Source organism: Spinacia oleracea, chromosome 1 (assembly GCF_020520425.1).
Source record: "Spinacia oleracea cultivar Varoflay chromosome 1, BTI_SOV_V1, whole genome shotgun sequence".
Lineage (NCBI taxonomy): Eukaryota > Viridiplantae > Streptophyta > Magnoliopsida > Caryophyllales > Amaranthaceae > Spinacia > Spinacia oleracea.
In genome coordinates, this window is record NC_079487.1 from 67,376,829 (window position 1) to 67,400,581 (window position 23,753).

At 40.8% G+C, this 23,753-nt stretch overlaps 1 protein-coding gene across 2 annotated transcripts; it reads right to left on the reverse strand.

The window, feature by feature from the left end:
• Positions 1 to 16,306: 16,306 nt before the first annotated feature.
• Positions 16,307 to 23,349, reverse strand: LOC130462759 (plant-specific TFIIB-related protein 1-like). Of its 2 annotated transcripts, XM_056831691.1 has the most exons (6): positions 22,994 to 23,349; positions 22,592 to 22,870; positions 22,230 to 22,335; positions 21,354 to 21,512; positions 20,429 to 20,854; positions 16,307 to 16,553 (listed from the first exon to the last, which is right to left on the reverse strand). In XM_056831691.1, exons 2-6 carry the CDS (start codon positions 22,594 to 22,596, stop codon positions 16,455 to 16,457), a joined length of 795 nt encoding a protein of 264 aa, XP_056687669.1. In that variant the 5' UTR covers positions 22,597 to 22,870; positions 22,994 to 23,349; the 3' UTR covers positions 16,307 to 16,454. The 2 variants fall into 2 exon arrangements, with proteins under 2 accessions (XP_056687669.1, XP_056687638.1); XM_056831660.1 differs by having other exon boundaries at positions 22,592 to 23,349.
• Between the last annotated feature and the right edge of the window lie 404 nt (positions 23,350 to 23,753).

The following is a 23,753-nucleotide window of genomic DNA, read 5'->3' on the forward strand; positions in this document are numbered from 1 at the left end:
TTACCTTTCTAGGTTTAGGCTAGTTTTTCGATTTGTACTCCCAATTGCTTTGATATTTTAGAAAATTGTAGGAAAATTGAAAGTTTGAAGATTGAATTTTGTGTTTGAGTTTTGAGAGGAAAAATGTGTATTACGAAATTGTATTGAATTGTTCCCCCCCTCATTTGGGTGAAAATGAGGGGCTTAAATAGGAGATTATCCGGCTAAACGCCAAGCCACGTCAGCGCCCAGCACAAGAGCAGCGCCTAGCGCAGGTGACGTATCCCAGGTGCCGCCAAACAAAGACGATGACGCCGTCCTTTTCTTTTGTACCAACTTTGTACTTTTGTACGAGTTTTGGAGCGTAGTATTGCTTGGTGGTTAAGGAATTTTCGCGACTAAAAACACACCTTTTTGTATCTGGGTTTTGTATTTTGGACTCGGTTTTACTGGACGGAACCCGACATGCTCGATTTATGGGTCGAAGCCCGATGTTTGATTGCTTAATGGCATTTCGACTGGAAATGACCTTGTAAAACCAATTGAGAGGTCCATTGGGTGAGATTGTGTTTGGATTTTGAATTTGATTTTTGAATATCGAATTTTGTACAGAGTTCCGAAAAGGGAACGGGCTCGGGAATTGGACTTTGGATTTTGGATTTTGGAACATATCTTAGCAATTGGAACTTTCGCACGGAATTGTACCAACCACCTAGTAAGGGTAATGGTTTCGTCATTATCCCATTAGGGGAGACACGAATTAGGTGTCTACAAAAAACTCAACTTTGACTAAGAGTTCGGTTAAGAAAGCAAAAGTCAAATTTTTCGAATAGAGACGGAGAATAGTAAATATGTTCTGCAATCAAGATCATTCTTTGTACGCCGGTACCTGCACAAGACAAGTGTTAGAAAAAAAGATAGAGTCTACCTCCGTGCGGCTTGGCGACTCTGGTCTTTGTATGGATTGCATTTTTTTCCGCCTATGACTTTGAACGGAGCTTGGCCTTGAAAATTTTGAATTTTGAATTTTGAATTTGAATACCCGGAGTGAATCCGCTGGGTTTTGTACTTGCTTCGAATGTTGTCTAAGGCTTGCATTGAGCCGCTGGGGAATATGCCTACTGGGGAAAAGAATTTTTTTATTGACTCTTGGGATTTAAGTTTCTTTGAGTTTCCTGGAGCTTGGGTCCGCTAGGAGTAAAAAGCTTAAATCCGCATATTTTTCGGAATTCGTATGCTTGAGATATTTATATGTTGATGCTGACAGAACAGATGTATACCCGTGTTCATCGGAAAGTAGCATGATTCGATGTTTGATGATTAGTGTAGAAAACCGTATCTACAAAGTACGCATAACCAGCACGGATGATCGCGCCAAGATTCCGCGCATGGCTAATCAGGGCCAGCGTCTGGCGCAAGGCCATCGCCCAGCGAAGGGGCTGTTTATATATACCCCCCGTCGTGGCCTCGGTTGAGCACATTTGCTTTGCTTTTTCTTTCTCTCAAAGTTTGATTTCTCTCTCCCTTTGATCTTGTTGCTCTTGCATTTCCTCTACACTTGTCCATGTAAGTATTTCAAGTTTGGTTTTTGAAATTACCTTAGGATTGCATGTAAGGTAGGTTTTTGTACTTGAAATGTTCTTGTATTTGTTGATGCTGTACTTGTATCTTGAGAATGTTTTTAGTAGGCTTCTTGTACTTTGCATGAATTTTTTTTTTTGGTAGCCACCTTGAACTTGAACTGTTGGAACTTTGTAGGATTTGAACTTGAACTCTTGCACTTTGGAATTTTGTGCTTAGAAGTTGTAGAGGAAGATTTCTCTAGGAACCTTTGTGATTCTTGTATAGAAATAGGCACTGGATAGCCTAGGCGTCGATGTAGACCTTAAATACCTGATTTGGCATGGATAGCCTAGGCGTTGGTGTAGACATTAAATACCTTCTTCAACATGGATAGCCTAGGCGTTGTTGTAGACCTTGAATACCTGTTTTGGCATTGATAGCCTAGGCGTTGGTGTAGATCTTGAATAGTCCTTTCAAATAGAAGTCCCTGGATAGACTTGTATGACCACTGGGGATTTTTAGGCTCTTGAACTTTTTGTACGGGCTAGTATAGGATAGCCCCCAGGGTTGGATGTTTGATTTTTATATTTTGAATGCTTTAGTATACCTCGTCACACTCGGAGGAAGCTTGTTGAATACTCGAGCAGTCTAGCGGCTATGGAGGATGCTTCTGACAACGAAGTTTCTGAGATAGAGGCGCTCCCTTCAGGCATGACCCCTAGGGGAAGACCTACTTTCGACGGTCGTGGCTGGCAGCCAACGGACCTTGTATTCTGCCCGAGACATCACTTGTCTCAGTGGTCACGTGCCGGCTTAGTATGCCTCGCACTCTACTTTTGAACTCGCTACTTGAATTGTATAAGTTTGTACTGATCCACCCTTTTTATAAACTGATAGGACAGATCAGAGTGTTCTGGTCTCTGGATGAGCTCTTGAATGTCTCTCAGATCATTTTTGTTGTCGAGGAGACCCGAGTAATTTGGGCTCAGACTGGTTTTACTGCCTTTTGGGAGGCAATCGGAGGTTTGGGGGGATGACGGGCGTCAAAGCCCGAACATAAGGCTCTTTTGGATTGGTGGTGGGACACCACTGACACGTTTCATATGAGTTGGGGGGAGATCAACATCACTCTCTTTGAGTTTGCCATGATTACCGGCCTCCCATTTTCTAAGGTGGAGGTCGTTTTCGACTCCGGGATGACATGAAGATCTATTAACATTAGGGGATTGATCGGCCCTGTTGTAGACTTGATCCTGATAGCGATACTGCTGCTTCAGTGGAGGTGATTTTGGAGGGCATTGGCATGGTTGGTACTACATCGGAGCAGAAGGTTCGGCTCTTTCTTCTGGCACTTGTAGGCCGAGTGATTGCCCCTGGTAGGAGTAGCCGTGTGTTGGTGGGATTCTTGAGGTCTTAGAGGGACATGCGGGTTGTTTCGGGCCTCAGCTGGAGTAGCTTGGCATATAGCCACCTCTTGTATGAAATGAAGAATGCTTCGATGACTACTCTAGAGAGCTCGATTGGCATAGCCGCCCTATGGAGAGTGCTAGAGGTTTGGGAACTCCTTTGAACTTGTATTTTGTACTTGTATTTCGTATGTTGTATTTCGTTTTCATAAGACTGACTGATGTCTTGTTTGTTCTTGAAGATTTGGGCGTATGAGCATTTTCCTGGCTGGGCACCTGCTCGCCCTGGAGTTGTAGCTTACCCGTTTGCTGCCTCTTGGGAAGGAGCGGAGCGCAATAGGATGGCTGTAGCATCTTTTCGCAGAGCTTTGGGGGTCACATCTTTTAAGGAGTTATGTTTGCATTTTGTAGGGTCTTGTACCAATTGTATTTTGTACATTGACAGAGCTTCCTGCTTTGTAGGTGTGTTGGCGCCCTTTTTCCGACGTGCCTACGCCCGCCAGCACAAGAGCAGCGCCTAGCGCAGGTGACGTATCCCAGGTGCCGCCAAACAAAGACGATGACGCCGTCCTTTTCTTTTGTACCAACTTTGTACTTTTGTACGAGTTTTGGAGCGTAGTATTGCTTGGTGGTTAAGGAATTTTCGCGACTAAAAACACACCTTTTTGTATCTGGGTTTTGTATTTTGGACTCGGTTTTACGGGACGGAACCCGACATGCTCGATTTTATGGGTCGAAGCCCGATGTTTGATTGCTTAATGGCATTTCGACTGGAAATGACCTTGTAAAACCAATTGAGAGGTCCATTGGGTGAGATTGTGTTTGGATTTTGAATTTGATTTTTGAATATCGAATTTTGTACAGAGTTCCGAAAAGGGAACGGGCTCGGGAATTGGACTTTGGATTTTGGATTTTGGAACATATCTTAGCAATTGGAACTTTCGCACGGAATTGTACCAACCATCTAGTAAGGGTAATGGTTTCGTCATTATCCCATTAGGGGAGACACGAATTAGGTGTCTACAAAAAACTCAACTTTGACTAAGAGTTTGGTTAAGAAAGCAAAAGTCAAATTTTTCGAATAGAGACGGAGAATAGTAAATATGTTCTGCAATCAAGATCATTCTTTGTACGCCGGTACCTGCACAAGACAAGTGTTAGAAAAAAAGATAGAGTCTACCTCCGTGCGGCTTGGCGACTCTGGTCTTTGTATGGATTGCATTTTTTTCCGCCTATGACTTTGAACGGAGCTTGGCCTTGAAAATTTGAATTTTGAATTTTGAATTTGAATACCCGGAGTGAACCCGCTGGGTTTTGTACTTGCTTCGAATGTTGTCTAAGGCTTGCATTGAGCCGCTGGGGAATATGCCTACTGGGGAAAAGAATTTTTTTATTGACTCTTGGGATTTAAGTTTCTTTGAGTTTCCTGGAGCTTGGGTCCGCTAGGAGTAAAAATCTTAAATCCGCATATTTTTCGGAATTCGTATGCTTGAGATATTTATATGTTGATGCTGACAGAACAGATGTATACCCGTGTTCATCGGAAAGTAGCATGATTCGATGTTTGATGATTAGTGTAGAAAACCGTATCTACAAAGTACGCATAACCAGCACGGATGATCGCGCCAAGATTCCGCGCATGGCTAATCAGGGCCAGCGTCTGGCGCAAGGCCATCGCCCAGCGAAGGGGCTGTTTATATATACCCCCCGTCGTGGCCTCGGTTGAGCACATTTGCTTTGCTTTTTCTTTCTCTCAAAGTTTGATTTCTCTCTCCCTTTGATCTTGTTGCTCTTGCATTTCCTCTACACTTGTCCATGGAAGTATTTCAAGTTTTGTTTTTGAAATTACCTTAGGATTGCATGTAAGGTAGGTTTTTGTACTTGAAATGTTCTTGTATTTGTTGATGCTGTACTTGTATCTTGAGAATGTTTGAATAGTAGTAGGCTTCTTGTACTTTGCATGAATTTTTTTTTTTGGTAGCCACCTTGAACTTGAACTGTTGGAACTTTGTAGGATTTGAACTTGAACTCTTGCACTTTGGAATTTTGTGCTTAGAAGTTGTAGAGGAAGATTTCTCTAGGAACCTTTGTGATTCTTGTATAGAAATAGGCACTGGATAGCCTAGGCGTCGATGTAGACCTTAAATACCTGATTTGGCATGGATAGCCTAGGCGTTGGTGTAGACATTAAATACCTTCTTCAACATGGATAGCCTAGGCGTTGTTGTAGACTTTGAATACCTGTTTTGGCATTGATAGCCTAGGCGTTGGTGTAGATCTTGAATAGTCCTTTCAAATAGAAGTCCCTGGATAGACTTGTATGACCACTGGGGATTTTTAGGCTCTTGAACTTTTTGTACGGGCTAGTATAGGATAGCCCCCAGGGTTGGATGTTTGATTTTTATATTTTGAATGCTTTAGTATACCTCGTCACACTCGGAGGAAGCTGGTTGAATACTCGAGCAGTCTAGCGGCTATGGAGGATGCTTCTGACAACGAAGTTTCTGAGATAGAGGCGCTCCCTTCAGGCATGACCCCTAGGGGAAGACCTACTTTCGACGGTCGTGGCTGGCAGCCAACGGACCTTGTATTCTGCCCGAGACATCACTTGTCTCAGTGGTCACGTGCCGGCTTAGTATGCCTCGCACTCTACTTTTGAACTCGCTACTTGAATTGTATAAGTTTGTACTGATCCACCCTTTTTATAAACTGATAGGACAGATTAGAGTGTTCTGGTCTCTGGATGAGCTCTTGAATGTCTCTCAGATCATTTTTGTTGTCGAGGAGACCCGAGTAATTTGGGCTCAGACTGGTTTTACTGCCTTTTGGGAGGCAATCCGAGGTTTGGGGGGATGACGGGCGTCAAAGCCCGAACATAAGGCTCTTTTGGATTGGTGGTGGGACACCACTGACACGTTTCATATGAGTTGGGGGGAGATCAACATCACTCTCTTTGAGTTTGCCATGATTACCGGCCTCCCATTTTCTAAGGTGGAGGTCGTTTTCGACTCCGGGATGACATGAAGATCTATTAACATTAGGGGATTGATCGGCCCTGTTGTAGACTTGATCCTGATAGCGATACTGCTGCTTCAGTGGGGTGATTTTGGAGGGCATTGGCATGGTTGGTACTACATCGGAGCAGAAGGTTCGGCTCTTTCTTCTGGCACTTGTAGGCCGAGTGATTGCCCCTGGTAGGAGTAGCCGTGTGTTGGTGGGATTCTTGAGGTCTTAGAGGGACATGCGGGTTGTTTCGGGCCTCAGCTGGAGTAGCTTGGCATATAGCCACCTCTTGTATGAAATGAAGAATGCTTCGATGACTACTCTAGAGAGCTCGATTGGCATAGCCGCCCTATGGAGAGTGCTAGAGGTTTGGGAACTCCTTTGAACTTGTATTTTGTACTTGTATTTCGTATGTTGTATTTCGTTTTCATAAGACTGACTGATGTCTTGTTTGTTCTTGAAGATTTGGGCGTATGAGCATTTTCCTGGCTGGGCACCTGCTCGCCCTGGAGTTGTAGCTTACCCGTTTGCTGCCTCTTGGGAAGGAGCGGAGCGCAATAGGATGGCTGTAGCATCTTTTCGCAGAGCTTTGGGGGTCACATCTTTTGAGGAGTTATGTTTGCATTTTGTAGGGTCTTGTACCAATTGTATTTTGTACATTGACAGAGCTTCCTGCTTTGTAGGTGTGTTGGCGCCCTTTTTCCGACGTGCCTACGCCCGCCAGCACAAGAGCAGCGCCTAGCGCAGGTGACGTATCCCAGGTGCCGCCAAACAAAGACGATGACGCCGTCCTTTTCTTTTGTACCAACTTTGTACTTTTGTACGAGTTTTGGAGCGTAGTATTGCTTGGTGGTTAAGGAATTTTCGCGACTAAAAACACACCTTTTTGTATCTGGGTTTTGTATTGGACTCGGTTTTACGGGACGGAACCCGACATGCTCGATTTTATGGGTCGAAGCCCGATGTTTGATTGCTTAATGGCATTTCGACTGGAAATGACCTTGTAAAACCAATTGAGAGGTCCATTGGGTGAGATTGTGTTTGGATTTTGAATTTGATTTTTGAATATCGAATTTTGTACAGAGTTCCGAAAAGGGAACGGGCTCGGGAATTGGACTTTGGATTTTGGATTTTGGAACATATCTTAGCAATTGGAACTTTCGCACGGAATTGTACCAACCATCTAGTAAGGGTAATGGTTTCGTCATTATCCCATTAGGGGAGACACGAATTAGGTGTCTACAAAAAACTCAACTTTGACTAAGAGTTTGGTTAAGAAAGCAAAAGTCAAATTTTTCGAATAGAGACGGAGAATAGTAAATATGTTCTGCAATCAAGATCATTCTTTGTACGCCGGTACCTGCACAAGACAAGTGTTAGAAAAAAAGATAGAGTCTACCTCCGTGCGGCTTGGCGACTCTGGTCTTTGTATGGATTGCATTTTTTTCCGCCTATGACTTTGAACGGAGCTTGGCCTTGAAAATTTTGAATTTTGAATTTTGAATTTGAATACCCGTAGTGAATCCGCTGGGTTTTGTACTTGCTTCAAATGTTGTCTAAGGCTTGCATTGAGCCGCTGGGGAATATGCCTACTGGGGAAAAGAATTTTTTTATTGACTCTTGGGATTTAAGTTTCTTTGAGTTTCCTGGAGCTTGGGTCCGCTAGGAGTAAAAAGCTTAAATCCGCATATTTTTCGGAATTCGTATGCTTGAGATATTTATATGTTGATGCTGACAGAACAGATGTATACCCGTGTTCATCGGAAAGTAGCATGATTCGATGTTTGATGATTAGTGTAGAAAACCGTATCTACAAAGTACGCATAACCAGCACGGATGATCGCGCCAAGATTCCGCGCATGGATAATCAGGGCCAGCGTCTGGCGCAAGGCCATCGCCCAGCGAAGGGGCTGTTTATATATACCCCCCGTCGTGGCCTCGGTTGAGCACATTTGCTTTGCTTTTTCTTTCTCTCAAAGTTTGATTTCTCTCTCCCTTTGATCTTGTTGCTCTTGCATTTCCTCTACACTTGTCCATGGAAGTATTTCAAGTTTTGTTTTTGAAATTACCTTAGGATAGCATGTAAGGTAGGTTTTTGTACTTGAAATGTTCTTGTATTTGTTGATGCTGTACTTGTATCTTGAGAATGTTTGAATAGTAGTAGGCTTCTTGTACTTTGCATGAATTTTTTTTTTTGGTAGACACCTTGAACTTGAACTGTTGGAACTTTGTAGGATTTGAACTTGAACTCTTGCACTTTGGAATTTTGTGCTTAGAAGTTGTAGAGGAAGATTTCTCTAGGAACCTTTGTGATTCTTGTATAGAAATAGGCACTGGATAGCCTAGGCGTCGATGTAGACCTTAAATACCTGATTTGGCATGGATAGCCTAGGCGTTGGTGTAGACATTAAATACCTTCTTCAACATGGATAGCCTAGGCGTTGTTGTAGACCTTGAATACCTGTTTTGGCATTGATAGCCTAGGCGTTGGTGTAGATCTTGAATAGTCCTTTCAAATAGAAGTCCCTGGATAGACTTGTATGACCACTGGGGATTTTTAGGCTCTTGAACTTTTTGTACGGGCTAGTATAGGATAGCCCCCAGGGTTGGATGTTTGATTTTTATATTTTGAATGCTTTAGTATACCTCGTCACACTCGGAGGAAGCTTGTTGAATACTCGAGCAGTCTAGCGGCTATGGAGGATGCTTCTGACAACGAAGTTTCTGAGATAGAGGCGCTCCCTTCAGGCATGACCCCTAGGGGAAGACCTACTTTCGACGGTCGTGGCTGGCAGCCAACGGACCTTGTATTCTGCCCGAGACATCACTTGTCTCAGTGGTCACGTGCCGGCTTAGTATGCCTCGCACTCTACTTTTGAACTCGCTACTTGAATTGTATAAGTTTGTACTGATCCACCCTTTTTATAAACTGATAGGACAGATCAGAGTGTTCTGGTCTCTGGATGAGCTCTTGAATGTCTCTCAGATCATTTTTGTTGTCGAGGAGACCCGAGTAATTTGGGCTCAGACTGGTTTTACTGCCTTTTGGGAGGCAATCCGAGGTTTGGGGGGATGACGGGCGTCAAAGCCCGAACATAAGGCTCTTTTGGATTGGTGGTGGGACACCACTGACACGTTTCATATGAGTTGGGGGGAGATCAACATCACTCTCTTTGAGTTTGCCATGATTACCGGCCTCCCATTTTCTAAGGTGGAGGTCGTTTTCGACTCCGGGATGACAGATCTATTAACATTAGGGGATTGATCGGCCCTGTTGTAGACTTGATCCTGATAGCGATACTGCTGCTTCAGTGGAGGTGATTTTGGAGGGCATTGGCATGGTTGGTACTACATCGGAGCAGAAGGTTCGGCTCTTTCTTCTGGCACTTGTAGGCCGAGTGATTTCCCCTGGTAGGAGTAGCCGTGTGTTGGTGGGATTCTTGAGGTCTTAGAGGGACATGCGGGTTGTTTCGGGCCTCAGCTGGAGTAGCTTGGCATATAGCCACCTCTTGTATGAAATGAAGAATGCTTCGATGACTACTCTAGAGAGCTCGATTGGCATAGCCGCCCTATGGAGAGTGCTAGAGGTTTGGGAACTCCTTTGAACTTGTATTTTGTACTTGTATTTCGTATGTTGTATTTCGTTTTCATAAGACTGACTGATGTCTTGTTTGTTCTTGAAGATTTGGGCGTATGAGCATTTTCCTGGCTGGGCACCTGCTCGCCCTGGAGTTGTAGCTTACCCGTTTGCTGCCTCTTGGGAAGGAGCGGAGCGCAATAGGATGGCTGTAGCATCTTTTCGCAGAGCTTTGGGGGTCACATCTTTTGAGGAGTTATGTTTGCATTTTGTAGGGTCTTGTACCAATTGTATTTTGTACATTGACAGAGCTTCCTGCTTTGTAGGTGTGTTGGCGCCCTTTTTCCGACGTGCCTACGCCCGCCAGCACAAGAGCAGCGCCTAGCGCAGGTGACGTATCCCAGGTGCCGCCAAACAAAGACGATGACGCCGTCCTTTTCTTTTGTACCAACTTTGTACTTTTGTACGAGTTTTGGAGCGTAGTATTGCTTGGTGGTTAAGGAATTTTCGCGACTAAAAACACACCTTTTTGTATCTGGGTTTTGTATTTTGGACTCGGTTTTACGGGACGGAACCCGACATGCTCGATTTTATGGGTCGAAGCCCGATGTTTGATTGCTTAATGGCATTTCGACTGGAAATGACCTTGTAAAACCAATTGAGAGGTCCATTGGGTGAGATTGTGTTTGGATTTTGAATTTGATTTTTGAATATCGAATTTTGTACAGAGTTCCGAAAAGGGAACGGGCTCGGGAATTGGACTTTGGATTTTGGATTTTGGAACATATCTTAGCAATTGGAACTTTCGCACGGAATTGTACCAACCATCTAGTAAGGGTAATGGTTTCGTCATTATCCCATTAGGGGAGACACGAATTAGGTGTCTACAAAAAACTCAACTTTGACTAAGAGTTTGGTTAAGAAAGCAAAAGTCAAATTTTTCGAATAGAGACGGAGAATAGTAAATATGTTCTGCAATCAAGATCATTCTTTGTACGCCGGTACCTGCACAAGACAAGTGTTAGAAAAAAAGATAGAGTCTTGCGGCTTGGCGACTTTGGTCTTTGTATGGATTGCATTTTTTTCCGCCTATGACTTTGAACGGAGCTTGGCCTTGAAAATTTTGAATTTTGAATTTTGAATTTGAATACCCGGAGTGAATCCGCTGGGTTTTGTACTTGCTTCGAATGTTGTCTAAGGCTTGCATTGAGCCGCTGGGGAATATGCCTACTGGGGAAAAGAATTTTTTTATTGACTCTTGGGATTTAAGTTTCTTTGAGTTTCCTGGAGCTTGGGTCCGCTAGGAGTAAAAAGCTTAAATCCGCATATTTTTCGGAATTCGTATGCTTGAGATATTTATATGTTGATGCTGACAGAACAGATGTATACCCGTGTTCATCGGAAAGTAGCATGATTCGATGTTTGATGATTAGTGTAGAAAACCGTATCTACAAAGTACGCATAACCAGCACGGATGATCGCGCCAAGATTCCGCGCATGGCTAATCAGGGCCAGCGTCTGGCGCAAGGCCATCGCCCAGCGAAGGGGCTGTTTATATATACCCCCCGTCGTGGCCTCGGTTGAGCACATTTGCTTTGCTTTTTCTTTCTCTCAAAGTTTGATTTCTCTCTCCCTTTGATCTTGTTGCTCTTGCATTTCCTCTACACTTGTCCATGAAAGTATTTCAAGTTTTGTTTTTGAAATTACCTTAGGATAGCATGTAAGGTAGGTTTTTGTACTTGAAATGTTCTTGTATTTGTTGATGCTGTACTTGTATCTTGAGAATGTTTGAATAGTAGTAGGCTTCTTGTACTTTGCATGAATTTTTTTTTTTGGTAGACACCTTGAACTTGAACTGTTGGAACTTTGTAGGATTTGAACTTGAACTCTTGCACTTTGGAATTTTGTGGTTAGAAGTTGTAGAGGAAGATTTCTCTAGGAACCTTTGTGATTCTTGTATAGAAATAGGCACTGGATAGCCTAGGCGTCGATGTAGACCTTAAATACCTGATTTGGCATGGATAGCCTAGGCGTTGGTGTAGACATTAAATACCTTCTTCAACATGGATAGCCTAGGCGTTGTTGTAGACCTTGAATACCTGTTTTGGCATTGATAGCCTAGGCGTTGGTGTAGATCTTGAATAGTCCTTTCAAATAGAAGTCCCTGGATAGACTTGTATGACCACTGGGGATTTTTAGGCTCTTGAACTTTTTGTACGGGCTAGTATAGGATAGCCCCCAGGGTTGGATGTTTGATTTTTATATTTTGAATGCTTTAGTATACCTCGTCACACTCGGAGGAAGCTTGTTGAATACTCGAGCAGTCTAGCGGCTATGGAGGATGCTTCTGACAACGAAGTTTCTGAGATAGAGGCGCTCCCTTCAGGCATGACCCCTAGGGGAAGACCTACTTTCGACGGTCGTGGCTGGCAGCCAACGGACCTTGTATTCTGCCCGAGACATCACTTGTCTCAGTGGTCACGTGCCGGCTTAGTATGCCTCGCACTCTACTTTTGAACTCGCTACTTGAATTGTATAAGTTTGTACTGATCCACCCTTTTTATAAACTGATAGGACAGATCAGAGTGTTCTGGTCTCTGGATGAGCTCTTGAATGTCTCTCAGATCATTTTTGTTGTCGAGGAGACCCGAGTAATTTGGGCTCAGACTGGTTTTACTGCCTTTTGGGAGGCAATCCGAGGTTTGGGGGGATGACGGGCATCAAAGCCCGAACATAAGGCTCTTTTGGATTGGTGGTGGGACACCACTGACACGTTTCATATGAGTTGGGGGGAGATCAACATCACTCTCTTTGAGTTTGCCATGATTACCGGCCTCCCATTTTCTAAGGTGGAGGTCGTTTTCGACTCCGGGATGACAGATCTATTAACATTAGGGGATTGATCGGCCCTGTTGTAGACTTGATCCTGATAGCGATACTGCTGCTTCAGTGGAGGTGATTTTGGAGGGCATTGGCATGGTTGGTACTACATCGGAGCAGAAGGTTCGGCTCTTTCTTCTGGCACTTGTAGGCCGAGTGATTTCCCCTGGTAGGAGTAGCCGTGTGTTGGTGGGATTCTTGAGGTCTTAGAGGGACATGCGGGTTGTTTCGGGCCTCAGCTGGAGTAGCTTGGCATATAGCCACCTCTTGTATGAAATGAAGAATGCTTCGATGACTACTCTAGAGAGCTCGATTGGCATAGCCGCCCTATGGAGAGTGCTAGAGGTTTGGGAACTCCTTTGAACTTGTATTTTGTACTTGTATTTCGTATGTTGTATTTCGTTTTCATAAGACTGACTGATGTCTTGTTTGTTCTTGAAGATTTGGGCGTATGAGCATTTTCCTGGCTGGGCACCTGCTCGCCCTGGAGTTGTAGCTTACCCGTTTGCTGCCTCTTGGGAAGGAGCGGAGCGCAATAGGATGGCTGTAGCATCTTTTCGCAGAGCTTTGGGGGTCACATCTTTTGAGGAGTTATGTTTGCATTTTGTAGGGTCTTGTACCAATTGTATTTTGTACATTGACAGAGCTTCCTGCTTTGTAGGTGTGTTGGCGCCCTTTTTCCGACGTGCCTACGCCCGCCAGCACAAGAGCAGCGCCTAGCGCAGGTGACGTATCCCAGGTGCCGCCAAACAAAGACGATGACGCCGTCCTTTTCTTTTGTACCAACTTTGTACTTTTGTACGAGTTTTGGAGCGTAGTATTGCTTGGTGGTTAAGGAATTTTCGCGACTAAAAACACACCTTTTTGTATCTGGGTTTTGTATTTTGGACTCGGTTTTACGGGACGGAACCCGACATGCTCGATTTTATGGGTCGAAGCCCGATGTTTGATTGCTTAATGGCATTTCGACTGGAAATGACCTTGTAAAACCAATTGAGAGGTCCATTGGGTGAGATTGTGTTTGGATTTTGAATTTGATTTTTGAATATCGAATTTTGTACAGAGTTCCGAAAAGGGAACGGGCTCGGGAATTGGACTTTGGATTTTGGATTTTGGAACATATCTTAGCAATTGGAACTTTCGCACGGAATTGTACCAACCATCTAGTAAGGGTAATGGTTTCGTCATTATCCCATTAGGGGAGACACGAATTAGGTGTCTACAAAAAACTCAACTTTGACTAAGAGTTTGGTTAAGAAAGCAAAAGTCAAATTTTTCGAATAGAGACGGAGAATAGTAAATATGTTCTGCAATCAAGATCATTCTTTGTACGCCGGTACCTGCACAAGACAAGTGTTAGAAAAAAAGATAGAGTCTACCTCCGTGCGGCTTGGCGACTCTGGTCTTTGTATGGATTGCATTTTTTTCCGCCTATGACTTTGAACGGAGCTTGGCCTTGAAAATTTTGAATTTTGAATTTTGAATTTGAATACCCGGAGTGAATCCGCTGGGTTTTGTACTTGCTTCGAATGTTGTCTAAGGCTTGCATTGAGCCGCTGGGGAATATGCCTACTGGGGAAAAGAATTTTTTTATTGACTCTTGGGATTTAAGTTTCTTTGAGTTTCCTGGAGCTTGGGTCCGCTAGGAGTAAAAAGCTTAAATCCGCATATTTTTCGGAATTCGTATGCTTGAGATATTTATATGTTGATGCTGACAGAACAGATGTATACCCGTGTTCATCGGAAAGTAGCATGATTCGATGTTTGATGATTAGTGTAGAAAACCGTATCTACAAAGTACGCATAACCAGCACGGATGATCGCGCCAAGATTCCGCGCATGGCTAATCAGGGCCAGTGTCTGGCGCAAGGCCATCGCCCAGCGAAGGGGCTGTTTATATATACCCCCCGTCGTGGCCTCGGTTGAGCACATTTGCTTTGCTTTTTCTTTCTCTCAAAGTTTGATTTCTCTCTCCCTTTGATCTTGTTGCTCTTGCATTTCCTCTACACTTGTCCATGGAAGTATTTCAAGTTTTGTTTTTGAAATTACCTTAGGATTGCATGTAAGGTAGGTTTTTGTACTTGAAATGTTCTTGTATTTGTTGATGATGTACTTGTATCTTGAGAATGTTTGAATAGTAGTAGGCTTCTTGTACTTTGCATGAATTTTTTTTTTTGGTAGCCACCTTGAACTTGAACTGTTGGAACTTTGTAGGATTTGAACTTGAACTCTTGCACTTTGGAATTTTGTGCTTAGAAGTTGTAGAGGAAGATTTCTCTAGGAACCTTTGTGATTCTTGTATAGAAATAGGCATTGGATAGCCTAGGCGTCGATGTAGACCTTAAATACCTGATTTGGCATGGATAGCCTAGGCGTTGGTGTAGACATTAAATACCTTCTTCAACATGGATAGCCTAGGCGTTGTTGTAGACCTTGAATACCTGTTTTGGCATTGATAGCCTAGGCGTTGGTGTAGATCTTGAATAGTCCTTTCAAATAGAAGTCCCTGGATAGACTTGTATGACCACTGGGGATTTTTAGGCTCTTGAACTTTTTGTACGGGCTAGTATAGGATAGCCCCCAGGGTTGGATGTTTGATTTTTATATTTTGAATGCTTTAGTATACCTCGTCACACTCGGAGGAAGCTTGTTGAATACTCGAGCAGTCTAGCGGCTATGGAGGATGCTTCTGACAACGAAGTTTCTGAGATAGAGGCGCTCCCTTCAGGCATGACCCCTAGGGGAAGACCTACTTTCGACGGTCGTGGCTGGCAGCCAACGGACCTTGTATTCTGCCCGAGACATCACTTGTCTCAGTGGTCACGTGCCGGCTTAGTATGCCTCGCACTCTACTTTTGAACTCGCTACTTGAATTGTATAAGTTTGTACTGATCCACCCTTTTTATAAACTGATAGGACAGATCAGAGTGTTCTGGTCTCTGGATGAGCTCTTGAATGTCTCTCAGATCATTTTTGTTGTCGAGGAGACCCGAGTAATTTGGGCTCAGACTGGTTTTACTGCCTTTTGGGAGGCAATCCGAGGTTTGGGGGGATGACGGGCGTCAAAGCCCGAACATAAGGCTCTTTTGGATTGGTGGTGGGACACCACTGACACGTTTCATATGAGTTGGGGGGAGATCAACATCACTCTCTTTGAGTTTGCCATGATTACCGGCCTCCCATTTTCTAAGGTGGAGGTCGTTTTCGACTCCGGGATGACATGAAGATCTATTAACATTAGGGGATTGATCGGCCCTGTTGTAGACTTGATCCTGATAGCGATACTTCTGCTTCAGTGGAGGTGATTTTGGAGGGCATTGGCATGCACTAGTAGAAAAAACCCTTATTGCAGCGGGCTTTTAGACCCCTGTTGCAGCGTACATCGTATGCTGCAACTGGGGGGCCTGCAACAAGTCTGAACTTGTTGCAGCGTACAATGTTCGCTGCAAAAAGTGATTTGTTGCAGCGGGCTTTTAGATGTACGCTGCAACAAGTGCCAAAAAATTGGCAAAATTTTAGACTTGTTGCAGCGGGCTTTTAGATGTACGCTGCAACAAGTGCCAAAAAATTGGCAAAATTTTGGACTTGTTGCAGCGTACATATATATGTACGCTGCAAAAGACTCAACTTTTTGCAGCGTACATTTATTTGTACGCTGCAACAAGTCTGAATTACTCAATTTTTTGCAGCGTACATTTATTTGTACGCTGCAACAAGTCTGAATTTTTGCCAAATTTTTTTCCCTTGTTGCAGCGTACAACATATATGTACGCTGCAAAAAAGCACTTTTGGCGGGAAAATTCTAATTTTGTTTAGGGATACCTAGAGTGCCTTGCACCAAATATAGATCGAAACCTGTCAAAACAATAATAGAATAACGCAACCTGTATAACAAATATAAAAACAACAACTGGAGTTTTGTATACTATATATCCCAAAACCAAAGTGCACATATTACATTTAAATATATGTTCCAATTTCAACATAAACATACATTTTAATATAAAATTTATTCTATAACAACTAAACCAACTCGATCAAGCGCGCTAAAGCCAATAATAAATACTTGTTGGTAAAAAACTTAGCCCATTGCTCACGAACCACATCAAATTCCTCGCATAAGGCGCAATCCTCGGAGTGTAGACCTTTACAAAAACAGAAATTTAAATTAAACATTAGATTAAATACAAATTAAATATCACATTTTAACATTCAAGAAACTAATGACAATGTCCTAATAGTCTAAAATGAGTCCTTAGGTTCTTTAGTTCAAAGTTGGGAGCGAAAATGTCATTTTAGCCTAAATATGACCTATAACGACCCAATGAGCCTATAGGTGCATAAATAGATTGGAACGAGTCTTAGATCGTTAAAATTATGCATATTAAACATGTAATAAGTTTTAAATGAGTCCTTAGGTTCTTTATTTTAAAGTTGGGAGCGAAAATGCCTTATTTTAGCCTAGATATGACCTATAACGATCAAACAAGCATTAAATGGGTATAAGTAGATTAGAATAAGTTCTAGAAACTCAAAACTAAGCTTATTAATCATATAATAATTTAAAAATGAGTCCTTCGGTTCTTAAGTTCAAAGTTGGGAGCGAAAATGTCATTTTAGCCTAAATATGACCTAAAACGACACAATGAGCCTTAAATATGCATAAATGGATTGGAACGAGTCTTATAAAGTTAAAATTATGCATATTAAACATGTATTAAGTTTAAAATGCGTGCTTAGGTTCTTTATTTTAAAGTTAGGAGCGAAAATGCCTCATTTTAGCCTAAATATGACCTATAACTATCAAACAAGCATTAAATGTGCATAAACAGATTAGAATAAGTCTTAGAAACTTAAACTAAGCATATTTATCATATAATAAGTTTAAAATGAGTCATTAGGTTCTTAAGTTCAAAGTTGGGAGCGAAAATGTCATTTTGGCCTAAATATGACCTATAACGACACAATGAGCCTTAAATGTGCATAAATGGATTGGAATAAGTCCTAGAAAGTTAAAACTAGAATATAAAACATTTAGTAGGTTTAAAATGAGTCCTTAGGTTCTTTAGTTCATAGTTGGGAGCGAAAATGTCATTTTAGCCTAAATATGACCTACAACGACCTAATGAGCCTTAAAGGTGCATAAATAGATTGGAACGAGTCTTATAAAGTTAAAATTATGCATATTAAACATGTATTAAGTTTAAAATGAGTGCTTAGGTTCTTTATTTTAAAGTTAGGAGCGAAAATGCCTCATTTTAGCCTAAATATGACCTATAACTATCAAACAAGCATTAAATGGGTATAAGTAGATTAGAATAAGTCTTAGAAACTTAAAACTAAGCATATTTATCATATAATAAGTTTAAAACGAGTCATTAGGTTCTTAAGTTCAAAGTTGGGAGCGAAAATGTCATTTTAGCCTAAATATGACCTATAACGACACAATGAGCCTTAAATGTGCATAAATGGATTGAAATGAGTCCTAGAAAGTTAAAAATAAGCATATAAAACATTTAGTAAGTTTAAAATGAGTCCTTAGGTTCTTTAGTTCAAAGTTGGGAGCGAAAATGTCATTTTAGCCTAAATATGACCTATAACGACCCAATGAGCCTATAGGTGCATAAATAGATTGGAACGAGTCTTAGATCGTTAAAATTATGCATATTAAACATGTAATAAGTTTTAAATGAGTCCTTAGGTTCTTTATTTTAAAGTTGGGGGCGAAAATGCCTTATTTTAGCCTAGATATGACCTATAACGATCAAACAATCATTAAATGGGTATAAGTAGATTAGAATAAGTCCTAGATACTCAAAACTAAGCTTATTAATCATATAATAATTTAAAAATGAGTCCTTAGGTTCTTAAGTTCAAAGTTGGGAGCGAAAATGTCATTTTAGCCTAAATATGACCTAAAACGACACAATGAGCCTTAAATGGGCATAAATGGATTGGAATGAGTCCTAGAAAGATAAAACTAGAATATAAAACATTTAGTAGGTTTAAAATGAGTCCTTAGGTTCTTTAGTTCATAGTTGGGAGCGAAAATGTCATTTTAGCCTAAATTTGACCTACAACGACCTAATGAGCCTTAAAGGTGCATAAATAGATTGGAACGAGTCTTATAAAGTTAAAATTATGCATATTAAACATGTATTAAGTTTAAAATGAGTGCTTAGGTTCTTTATTTTAAAGTTAGGAGCGAAAATGCCTCATTTTAGCCTAAATATGACCTATAACTATCAAACAAGCATTAAATGTGCATAAATAGATTAGAATAAGTCTTAGAAACTTAAAACTAAGCATATTAATCATATAATAAGTTTAAAATGAGTCATTAGGTTCTTAAGTTCAAAGTTGGGAGCGAAAATGGCATTTTAGCCTAAATATGACCTATAACGACACAATGAGCCTTAAATATGCATAAATGGATTGGAATGAGTTCTAGAAAGTCAAAACTAAGCATATAAAACATTTAGTAAGTTTAAAATGAGTCCTTAGGTTCTTTAGTTCATAGTTTGGAGCGAAAATGTCATTTTAGCCTAAATATGTCCTATAACGACCAAACAAGCCTTAAATGTGTATAAGTAGTTAGAATAAGTCTTAGAAACTTAAAACTAAGCATATTAATCATGTAATAAGTTTAAAATAAGTCCTTAGGTTCTTTATTTTAAAGTTGGGATCGAAAATGCCTTATTTTATCCTAAATATGACCTATAACGATAAAACAAGCATTAAATGTGCATAAATAGATTAGAATAAGTCTTAGAAACTTAAAACTAAGCATATTTATCATATAATAAGTTTAAAATGAGTTATTAGGTTCTTAAGTTCAAAGTTGGGAGCGAAAATGTCATTTTAGCCTAAATATGACCTATAACGATAAAACAAGCATTAAATGTGCATAAATAGATTAGAATAAGTCTTAGAAACTTAAAACTAAGCATATTTATCATATAATAAGTTTAAAATGAGTCATTAGGTTCTTAAGTTCAAAGTTGGGAGCGAAAATGTCATTTTAGCCTAAATATGACCTATAACGACACAATGAGCCGTAAATGTGCATAAATGGATTGGAATGAGTCCTAGAAAGTTAAAAATAAGCATATAAAACATTTAGTAAGTTTAAAATGAGTCCTTAGGTTCTTTGGTTCATAGTTGGGAGCGAAAATGTCATTTTAGCCTAAATATGTCCTATAACGACCAAACAAGCCTTAAATGTGTATAAGTAGATTGGAATAAGTCTTGGAAACTTAAAACTAAACATACTAATCATGTAATAAGTTTAAAATAAGTCCTTAAGTTCTTTAGTTCAAAGTTGGGAGCGAAAATGTCATTTTATGCTAAATATGACCTATAACGACCCAATGAGCTTCAAATGTGCATAAATAGATTGGTATGAGTCTTAGAAAGTCAAAACTAAGCATATAAAACACTTAGTAAGTTTAAAATGAGTCCGTAGGTTTTTTTTTCAAAATTTGGGAGCGAAAATGCTCATTTTAGCCTAAATATGACCTATAACGACCAAACAAGCCTTAAATGTGCATAAGTAGATTGAAATGAGTTTTCGAAACTTCAAACTAAGCATATTAACCATGTAATAAGAATAAAATGAGTACTTAGGTTCTTTAGTTCAAAGTTGGGGAGCGGAAATGTCATTTTAGCTCTAAATATGACCTATAACGACCCAATTATCCTTAAATGTGCTTACATAGATTGGAATGAGTTTTAGAATGTTAAAACTATGCACATTAATCATGTAATAAGAATAAAATGAGTCCTTAGGATCTTTAGTTCAAAGTTGGGAGCGAAAATGTCGTTTTAGCTCTAAATATGATCTATAACGATCCAATGAGCCTTAAATGTGCATAAATAGATTCAAATGAGTTTTAGAAAGTTAAAGCTATGCATATTAATCATGTAATAAGAATCAAATAGTCCTTAGGTTCTTTAGTTAAAAGTAAATACGACCTATAACGAATCAATGAGAATAAAATGAGTCCTATAACGAGGATACCTTTTTTGTACTGGGGGTATTGCTGTCATTCTCTCCCTTGACCCTGTCCACGTGAGTTGTCTCGGAAATCTGATTCGTTTTGGGCTGCTTGCTCTCCCGGTCTAAAGTAGGAATTTCTGGTGGTTCGGCTCTAGGGGTTACAGAACGGCCGGATGCTATAGTAGTAGTTGGGAATGCCTTTTCAGGAGGGACAACTGGAGTATAATTAGACGGTAGAAGATCATCCCAGTTTTCAAGCAGCTCTTTATAGACTTTTCTGAGTGTGACCTCAGTGAGACCTGTTACCTTACAAATTTCTGCCTGCGTCTTGCGTCTATCTTCTAGTTGACAGGCCAGATAAATAGCAGCAGCTGATATACTTATAGGGTTCCTACGCGTACAGAAACATTTGTTTATCACAACTTCTCCAATGTGAGTTGCAAGTTCCTACTCCATAACAAACTAGTAAGTCATATGATGTAGAAATGAGTCAAAACTAGGGAAATAAATTTCTCTGGAATGAAAACTTAATAATGTGATGGTTCTCAATCACATAGCCACCAAATAAATGACGAAAATGCAACAGAGGAGCACAATTCAAGGCAATTTTGACAAGCAACAAGCTTTCCCCATTTCTGATTATAATGCAACAGCCATGAGCCAACAGATGATTTAACAGCATTAAATATTGAAATAATGAAATGTGTTACTCAAGTCCATTGAACTAGCAAGATCAATGTTGAAAATCCTTCAATTATAAGAAGCAAAAGCAGGAAAGGAGCAAATATTACAATGTAAAGATGGTATCTCAGAAGTTTTATGATTCTTCATAATTTACTCTTATTAGCATATCAGCTGGGTGAAATGCCTACCAGTTTCCAAAAGTATACATATTATATCAGCCACCGATGCGTATTAGCAAATATCAGCAGGAGTTTTCAAGTACCAGAGCGGATTTATTAAGCTGGAGAAGGTTGCAAAATCTAGGCATATGTACAGCTATAGAATTGCTATTAATTGGTTGACTGAGTTGTAGAGCTTCACCCAGGATCTTGATATACTTTCCAATCTCTTTCTGAGGGAGGTTCGCCGCTATTGAGATTTCCTGTTACATGAAATAAGATACCCATTTACAGATGCCCTTAAAATCAAGTGTTCTTTTCTATCGCATATGCAACTTATCTTAAACCAATTCCCACTCAATTACTAGCAAATACAATGAGCATTTTCAGTTTTCAAAGAGTTCAAACTCGGAAATTGTTTAATTTTGCAATTTGCACTAGTAGTTTAGGCATAAAGATGAAGCAAAGGTGGTTACGGATGAGAAAAAAGCGCAATTTGCAAATGGCTTAGCATTCGGGACACAATCTAAGCAGAACAAGAACCCCAAAAGGAACAACATACTGTTAAGAAAAAAGTCAGCGTATCGTATTCAGTTTTAGAACTCGTAGGATTTCCATTTTCATTACTAGTTTCACAGGGAGAGGTGTGAAGTTGATTAGGAAAATAAATATGGATAACATGTGCAATTTCGCAAAGACAACCGCAATCAGAAATTCATAAATGGATCGTCTTTCAGAACTTAATTAATGGAGAACAAGAACAGAAAAGGCAATTGCAAAATGTTCACTATAGTTTTATACCAAGACAAACACTTCCAAGTCCCAACCAACCCCCAACATATCACATTAATTGAAGAACTGAACTCAGAATGTAACATAACATATTTCTCCAATGAGCCCCTTATAATAATCAGTGTAATACTGACGACTCCTCAGGTAAATTAAAACAAAATTCCAGTTATCAGGGACAAGAGATAAACCTGAAGGGTACGGGGCTCCTGGGCCTCACGAATAGCCTGAACAAGGCAAGCAGTAGCAAGAGCTTCAACACTACGATTCCTCAAACAAGTAGCAGAAGAACAATCCCTAAACAACTGGAAAGCATGATCAGAAATATCACGGTCCAACCCCAAAATAGAAGCCACATCAACAATCTGAAGATTCAAACTCAAATTCAGATTCATCAATCAATTAAACAAAGAAATTAACTACATGAACCATATGCATAAGTAAATCAACTAATTAAATTTATTACAAACCACATTTACCATAATATTTAAACAAAAAATCCAACAAAGTTTTCAATAATTGCATAAATTTAACAAATCAAACAAGATTATACCTCATTTGCGCTTGTTCTTTCCTCAAAATCAATCAATGAATTTCTTTTGCAGCAGATGGGAACCCCAACTCCAATCTTCTGAAACCTCCTTGACCTGCTAACTTTGGAACGAATTTGTCAGAATATTGAGCAATTGAAACACGGGAACATCCCCATGACTTCTAGGGTTTTATTTTCCGGTATAGGTGAGAGGAGAGAGAAAAAGAAGTGTGCGTGGTCGTCTGGGTATGCCCTCACGTCCGCCGCTGAGTGTGGTGTTTGCCGGTCCGTAGAGGAGATCTGAGGGAAGAAGAAGAAGAAGGGGGAAGGTCAATTTGAGCAAGCTTTGAAAATTTTCAGATTGAAATAATTCTAAGTTCAGCTCTAGGGCGACTGACGAGGAGGCGAGAAAAGAGGACCCACCGGCGACTGGCGAGGAGGCGAGAACCACCGACGAGGAAGTTACATTGATTGCGACGCAGTAAAGCTGAGGGAAGAAGAAGGGAGTTGAGAGGTGGGAGTATGAAATTTTAGATCTAGAGTTTTTTTAATTAATTTGGTCTAAATTGAACTAAACCTGGTTGGGTTGTAGCGAAAGACTTTTACAATGTGTTATTGCAGGGGGCTTTAGGACGTACGCTGCAACAGTAACGGGCTATTGCAGGGGGCTTTTACAACGTACGCTGCAACAAACGTTTTTGCAGGGAACAATTAATTTGTACGCTGCAACAACCCTTTAAAGGGTTTGACCCGCGTTGACCAACTGCTTGTTGAAGCGTATTAATACATGTACGCTGCAACAAGGGGGCTGCAACAGGGGTTTTTTCTACTAGTGATGGTTGGTACTACATCAGAGCAGAAGGTTCGGCTCTTTCTTCTGGCACTTGTAGGCCGAGTGATTGCCCCTGGTAGGAGTAGCCGTGTGTTGGTGGGATTCTTGAGGTCTTAGAGGGACATGCGGGTTGTTTCGGGCCTCAGCTGGAGTAGCTTGGCATATAGCCACCTCTTGTATGAAATGAAGAATGCTTCGATGACTACTCTAGAGAGCTCGATTGGCATAGCCGCCCTATGGAGAGTGCTAGAGGTTTGGGAACTCCTTTGAACTTGTATTTTGTACTTGTATTTCGTATGTTGTATTTCGTTTTCATAAGACTGACTGATGTCTTGTTTGTTCTTGAAGATT

What these genes read in the sequence shown, in the direction of transcription:
- LOC130462759 (XM_056831691.1), bottom strand. An exon ending in AGGAGCCCCGTACCCTTCAG is followed by an intron (nt 21,513 to 22,229) that starts GTTTATCTCTTG and finishes TTCATGTAACAG; the next exon opens with GAAATCTCAATAGCGGCGAA. An exon ending in AGCTTAATAAATCCGCTCTG is followed by an intron (nt 20,855 to 21,353) that starts GTACTTGAAAAC and finishes GTTATGGAGTAG; the next exon opens with GAACTTGCAACTCACATTGG.